The sequence below is a fragment of the Cyrtonyx montezumae genome, unplaced genomic scaffold (assembly GCF_038088225.1).
Source record: "Cyrtonyx montezumae isolate F1298 unplaced genomic scaffold, pur_monq_1.0 scaffold_3, whole genome shotgun sequence".
Classification (NCBI taxonomy): domain Eukaryota; kingdom Metazoa; phylum Chordata; class Aves; order Galliformes; family Odontophoridae; genus Cyrtonyx; species Cyrtonyx montezumae.
The window spans coordinates 87,038,420-87,045,868 of NW_027072034.1; the positions used below are offsets into that span (position 1 = coordinate 87,038,420).

The following is a 7,449-nucleotide window of genomic DNA, read 5'->3' on the forward strand; positions in this document are numbered from 1 at the left end:
CCAACTGAAGTGTTTGCTTACCTTTAAAATCATTAATGGCTTTAATCTTGCTGCTTCAACATTTACATGTGAAAATGAGCTGCATCTTTTAATATGCAGTGATGTGTCTTGTCTAAAACACTGCTGGGTAATTCATGTGCAAGGATGTGACTGGGTGGGTTATGGCTACTGTGAAGCAAAAATAGCTTCTGCGAAGAAATTAAGACAATAGAGCTATAACCTACATGGCATTCTCTGCTTTTCTGAGTTGATTTTTTTTTTTTCTGTTACTATATTGCAGGAGTAGTTTGTGGCATCTAGAATGCATTAGTGGGATATCTTTCCCTTCTGGTTTGCAAGGCTTTTGTTTTTGAAGCAGTAGAATCCAATCCCATAGGTAACTCTCTGCTCAAAAAGACTACTGCTTTATTCTAGGAAATAAAGATCCAAATAATGGCTGTACACTTCATTAGCTTAGTTTTCTTACCTGGAAACAATGAAATCTCTTTACCTGCACTATTTTTTTGTTAATAACCAAATAGTCATACTGATGTGTGTGTAGTATTTTTGTTTCTCCCCAAACCTAGGCTGTTTTGCAAGTATTATCTTACTACTTCCAGCTACTGAGTATGGGTGTGTTCCTTCAGCTATCTTGTTGCATGCTCCATTCTCTGGCCCAGTGTTTCTCATGTTCTTGTTTTACAGTTGATGTTATCCTGACCTTGAATAATGTATTTTTTTCTTAAAACACCTAATTCTGTTTCAAGCTGTACAACCCTTATTCAGCTTCTAGTGAATTTTGCTTCAGGTCTACCCCCTTTGATATGGAGCAACATTGTATACATTTAAGACTAAACAAATGTAGAGAGATTCTTGGCAGGTAATTTCTATCATTGTCCCCTCTAGTTTCCCTTTTCTAATAATTAAAAATAGTAAGACCCCAGAGAATCTCATACATTCTCATGCTACTCCTCAGGAAATGGAGAGTGGGGAAAGGAAAGGAAGTCTCAAGTAGTGAATAACAAGGGCTGGAAGCAAATTGTTTTGGAGATTTGCACCCTTTCTCTTCACCTGGTGTGAGAAAGGTATAAGGGAAGGCATAATGGTGCATGGGTTGCCCTGCTCTCCTAGCTTACAGCATTGTTTCTTGTCTTGCTTTTGTAACTGATGAGTTAAGAACATTGAATAAACAGTAGAAAACTACAGTCTTTCTTCAGGAAGAGGAGTGTTTTTGGTTCCTTTGAGCACATGCTCTGATCCATTCATTCACTATGGAGCAAACTCATGTTGCAGCAGTGGTCGCTTCCATGACTGCTTTCAGAAGTGCTAGGTAAGAAGTATTGTGAGGTGCATTCCATGCTGAAACTGCTGTGCTAGCCAAGGGAAGAGAGGGACATAGTACTCCTCATGGATTTTTCTGTGGAAGAAAAAAGAATATGGCATTCCAACAGATGAAAAGGTTTTTGGGGAGGTACGTGTGTTTTCCTCAAGCAGGACAAACTAAATCCACTTCTTGCTGAAGGGTGCGAGGTTGTCTTGTTTCATTATAGTCTTAACATATACAGTATATTCTTAAATCTGCTTTGATATTTACTGTACACTGAGGCATTACTTTTGGAGTATCCCTATTTCATTATGTTGGCCTGTGATGTCAGAAGCAGGTGTTGGTGCCATTGCAGTAGAGAGTGAGACTGAGCCTTCCTGCCAGTATTGTTACATTTTTGTGTGTTGCAGGGCAGCAGAGGGGCAATTAGACAAAATGGCGTATAACACGGAGAGTGCATATAAAGTGAAGATGCATCACTGAATTCCTTTTTGTGGGGGGAAAAAATGGGACCTGTTGACGTTCAGTGATGCTCGCTGAACCATTATGGAGATCAAGCAGTGGATGTTAGGACAGTGGTGGTGTGTTTCAGTAGTGGTAACACCACCATAAAAGACAAGCGCATTCTGGATAGCCATGCACAGCATGTATAGCATTGTGGTCAGATGTTCAACTCAAGTTTGATCATGTCTCTTTACTTGACTTTAATCAGACCTATCATACCATTTAAAAAAAATATCCTTCCCTTTACAGTTCTCATTCATGTCATTATGCTTTAGGTACATACCATCAAAAAAATGAAGCATAGAAAGTTTAAAAGTCTGAGTACCTTGAGAATTGTGACAACTTCCATTCAACCAGACATTGATGCCTTGCTTTCACAAAAACAAGATCACGTCCTACTAGTTCTGTTTTTGTTCTTATTATAATGTTTTAATAAGTAAATAAGTGACTGTATAGAGTTTTGTTTCTTACATATATTGGCTGTATTTTTTTTAGTATGATGCCCAAGACAATTCCTCTTCATTCAGGGAGGGCCAAGTAGGTCATAAGGTTGGCCCACCCCTGGTGTAGTCACTTTACAGTATATCATTTGTTGTTGTAAAGCTTGCCATAAGAGCTGAGAAAACAAGTTCTATGTGCATGCTTATTTCCTGCAAGGATGTGTGCTTCATACTCCCTGGTAGAATGCTAGAATGAATGTGTGACATGGATACCAACAGTTGTAGTGACCTTAGCTCTAGAGTAACAGTTTTTGAATTCTGTTTGCAGATCTCTGAAGTGTCCAAAGATTAAAGGCTATACAAGTAGACTTGTTTTGACTGTTAAGAAAGTCTGTTGCAAATCCTGAGTTTAAAGTCTTAGATGTTGTCCTTTCTACTGGTCTAGGTTGTGTGTGGGTTTCTTTTTTTTGTTTGTTTGTTAAAAGCGGCTAGCCCTCAGCATCACTGTAAAGTTGTAGCAAGAAAGTAACTGTTCAAGAGATACTCTTAATTGGGGAAAAGCAGCTGTACCCACCAAAGGATGGGGAGAGCTGGAAGGCACCGGTACTGTAAGAAAGAAATACTCTAACTAGAGCTTTAGCCTGTATTTCAGCAAGGAGTGAAATGCAGAGGCCCCACAGCCCCTTCTCAGTTCTGCATTGTTATTACAAGTCTTTTGGATGAGACAGCATATGACTTTGTTTGCTGGTGCTTGGATAGTTAATTCTTGGGCATCCAACTCTTGCTCTCAAGGCAAGTTAGGTAACTATGACCTGTAAATTTTGTTGTAATGAGCACTGTCTTTATTCACATAATTAGAATTCATTAATGCTGATTCACGTGTCCAGATCTGTCTAAAACAACTACCAACGAAGTGTAGCTGACTTGTGACTTGCTTATGAAATGCTACTGTAAGAAGCTTAGGAAAGAATAGCTAAGGAAAAAAAATCCTTACTGCTGTATTTGGGCATGCAGATTGGCAGTGCACCAATACCCACTTCTCTTGCTTTTGTGACTGTTGCACAGAAACATGCTTTCCTATAAAATACAGTATGGGAAGCACCTGTGTATAACTGCTCTAACAGGCTGAAGTCACATAAGCTTTATGCTCAGTCTTAGTGAACTTAACTGTTACTGATGCTTTTCATGACAAAAATATTCCATGATGGATGATTGATATGTCAAATCACCAATCTTGATTACTGTTTAAGTTATGTGAATACTAGATGAAGATGCTGATTCACCTTTTTATTTTTGTAAACTGAATTTGTATTATATACCCCTGTGACAGGACATCAGTGTATTTCAGTGTGATTTCTGTTGCAGGTCTAAGGTATCTACCTAGGCTGAAATGAGGAAGCTGGTGAGATGTGTGAAACAAAAGTCACTCTCTCCTCATGTTCATTATCTATAAATGTCCAGGAGAAAAAAAAAGACTGTTAGCAATGAATGACAAGTATAATAATATCGTTCCTATTCTGGTGCATCTTGCTAAGTTCCCTTGCAGTTATCATTGCACAGCTGGGAAGAAAAGTTTAGAGAGGAAGAGGCAATTCAGTCTACTAAGCCAAACAAATTACAGTCCTAACCTGCAGTGTTTTGTTCTTGGCTCAACTCCTCTCCACTTGTCGAAGCTGGGTGGTTTTGGGGCATGTGGTTACTACGGTAAGAATTTCCAAGAGTAAGGAAAAGGTTACAAAAGGTTACACCACACAATCACAAAACTTAAATCTCCACACAAGCAGTTAAAAAGACTTGTGCAACTTCAAAATAAAGAGTTCTTAATGCAAATTTAAAGGGAGATAATATAGTCAAGGTACTAAAGTAAAAACAGGCCATGGAGGTCCTCCAAGGAGTAAACAAATTGCAAGATTCCTGAAGTTTTGCTGTTTTCCCCTACCTTGACTGGAGTGAAGACCTGTCTACTGCAATGAAAGTCAGGAATGTAGTTCAAACTTCCCGTCTGCCTCCAAAAAACACTAGGTATAACGGGGAAGGAAGAGGAAGTTGACAGCTTTCCAGCTTAGATAATCCATGAACACTTTAACTGCAAGCCACAAGGTGGTGCTCTTAGCCTGCATCTTGACTACAAAAGTTTTTTTCTGTGTTTTAATAATACACAGTAAGAACGTAGGGAGAAAGGCATGTTTTATAATAAGATTCATTTGGTTTTAGCAGCACTCCCACAGACCATACCATACACAGTGTGGTTTATAACTGTGAACATATTTTTTCTTAAGATATGTTACCCTCAGAGTTTCAAGAGAACAATGTTCCTGGGCCGACCAATTCAAATAAATGGCTGAAATTCCAAGGAAATAAAATGAAAAAAAATACAGATGAACTACCTAATAATTTAATTCTGTTACTGAATACCTAGTAGATAGTCTCACATCAAACTAACATGAGTCTGCAAATCTAGGGGTTTTTAATTTGGTGAAAAATTACTTACATTTCTTTGAAAGGTATATGATGGTACAGTGTAGTTGTCCACTGGACACCTTCCCCACTCAATTTGTTTAGGGTTCAAAGAATTCCACATATAGTCAATATGCATAAAGTGAGTGTGATCTTCCAGGAAAAAAATATACATACAGCATCTCTGTTCTGTGTGTGTACACTACAAGGTGAGCATAATAAAGAATAGAAACATATTTACCTTTTATCTTCAACAGCATGAGTACAGGCACACCTATGCTCATAAAAATGTTTCTATAAATGAAAACGCATACTTAGTAAGATGAATGGTGATCCATTTTCCATGGTGTTTGTGAAACCTCCATGCTTGGAATACAGAAAAAAATGGAGGCTTTCCAAGGAATGTAGTTCTGCCAGCATGACTGAATACAACTTATTCCTTTTTTTGTTCTTCACCTTTAGATTCTCTTAGCACTTCTTGCCATTTTTTCTCCATTTCTGCTTTGCATTTCAGGAAGGCATCTTCCAAACGCCTCATGGAATTGATCAGGTCGGGGTTGGTACGCATTACTACCATGTCATATGCCATCCAGGTTGCCTGCACTGTAAACCCAAGAGATATTACCAAGCCAGGAATTTTGGCTAAAAACACAGTGGGCAATTGAATAAAAGAATAAAATGCACTAATTATTATCAGTTCAGATTTTGTTAGAGGAAGCCTGATACTAGAAGAAGCTGCTCTGATATTTTTATAAATGTCTCAGAATACTTTAGAGTGGAAGTATACTGATGTATACAGAGTAAAGTAGAAAAGGGTGATAGACACTTTTACCTAAATTTTAAACAAAGTGAGTAATTAATAAGAAAGGTGCAACAGGCTTTTTTAAAATAAATGAACTAAACCGAAGAATTCTCTCCAGATCAGAAACAGTCAGAAAGAGAAAAGCAGCGAGGAAGGGGAGAACTAAGAAGGCCACTGAATGGAGATGAAAAACTATTAAGAACAACATAACTAATGAGATCAATTCAGAAAAAAATTAGTATCTGATAAAGCAGAGGAAACTACTGTTGCATTTATTTCATATTTTTCCTTCTGTTTTATCATGAACAGACTATGGTTTTCTCAACAACATTTGTAAGTTGCCATTAATTGCAAAGTGTTTTGTTATCCATTTCCATCTATTCATGTTAGTTGCTTATAGTTTCTGATATAACTGCTGCGGAAAATGAAGAATAATATGCAGTTCCCTCCATAGGTAAGTGACTAAGATTAAATTTGCAAGGGAGTCTTCCATTTGACCAATAACTAATTCAATATGCAGTAATCCATTTGACCAATAACTAATTCAATATGCAGTAACTTGAGTTACTGTGCATTCCACCATTTTTCAAAATTAAATTCCATTTTATGTTCTTATCTGTTTTAATTGTAAATTACGTGCCTTAATATTGTTTCTGTTTTCAGCTACTGCTCTGAACCAAGCATATTCTACCAACTTTAATTTGGTTGCTTGTACTCTTTCTCCCAATTAAGGGCATATGGTGATTTTTCCCACTCACATTTCTATTACATGGGAAAGTTCATAGCAGTAAATAAAATATTTTCAATGTCTTTACTAAACAAATTCATATTGTTCTTAATAAAGACCTTTACCTGTCAATTTTTCCATTTCCTCCAGAAGTTTTTCTAGGTCTCTGTTCAGGTCCTCCACCATCTTTAGCATATCATCATAGTTTCTCTCTTGAGATTCTTGTCTGGCCATCTACATGGAAAACAGGCATTTTATAATTTATTTTTCTTTAATGGTGAGTTGGTTTTCACCGTTGAGGAAAAGTAATACTGTAATAAAATTTATTAATTAAAATATATACAATTCTCTATTTGCATATGAATTCATTAAGAATCTGTCCTGAAAGTTACTGTTTAACAACTGTATGATGCATACTAATTTTAATCAATTTTGAAATCACTTTTAGTAGAGAATTACACTCAATATGCTGTATTTATGCCAAGTAACAATTTTAGTATCAAGGAGATCATTAGAAAATCTTATCAATTACTCTGCTACAGTTGTCTCAAAACTTAACTCCATAATATTCTGACAGGGGCCAGTTCCTGATTTCTGAAATGAGCTGTAAAATCCTCATTTATATCCACTATTTCACACACACGTGGCGGCACCAGATAATGGCATATACTAAATTCTGAATCCATATATGCAGATAAATTGTAGGAAGCAACCTCAGCTTAAGTTGCAGGATGTGTTTGCAGGATACAAAAGCAGGTAGACATCGATGAGATTTGGAACCTTGTTATTATCCAAAAATGAGACGTATAGCCTTGCTTTTATTTCCTTTTCTGAAAACCACAAGGGATGGGATGACACTACAGAGGGGAAAGAGCTTCACTGTGGTAATTACATCACGCGGTAGACAAAGTTTTTGTTAGTTTTACTTTAAATACGGGTATATAACTGCTCAAATGCTATCGGATGGGACCCATTTTCAGGCTTTTATTGTAAATAAATGTGGAAGAAATTCAATGAGTTATAATGGATTTAAAGCACTTTGAACGAACGTCAAGCCTCACCAGGATGCTTCGCGTTCAAAGGTCTCACCACACACTTAGCCTTACTAGGTAACTGCGTGTCCACAAAGCCAGGCCTGTCCCTCGGCCCAGCCGCAACCGTGGTCAGCCGCCTCTAACCGATCCCACCCCCGTTTCTCCCCAACCCTGTGAGCTCA

At 37.4% G+C, this 7,449-nt stretch overlaps 1 protein-coding gene across 1 annotated transcript; it reads right to left on the reverse strand.

The window, feature by feature from the left end:
- Nucleotides 1–5,137: 5,137 nt before the first annotated feature.
- SYCE3 (synaptonemal complex central element protein 3) lies at nucleotides 5,138–7,375 on the reverse strand. The gene is made up of 3 exons (XM_065740987.1): nucleotides 7,340–7,375; nucleotides 6,359–6,467; nucleotides 5,138–5,307 (listed from the first exon to the last, which is right to left on the reverse strand). The coding sequence occupies exons 2-3, from the start codon at nucleotides 6,465–6,467 to the stop codon at nucleotides 5,138–5,140; spliced, it is 279 nt and encodes a 92-aa protein (XP_065597059.1). The 5' UTR covers nucleotides 7,340–7,375.
- Between the last annotated feature and the right edge of the window lie 74 nt (nucleotides 7,376–7,449).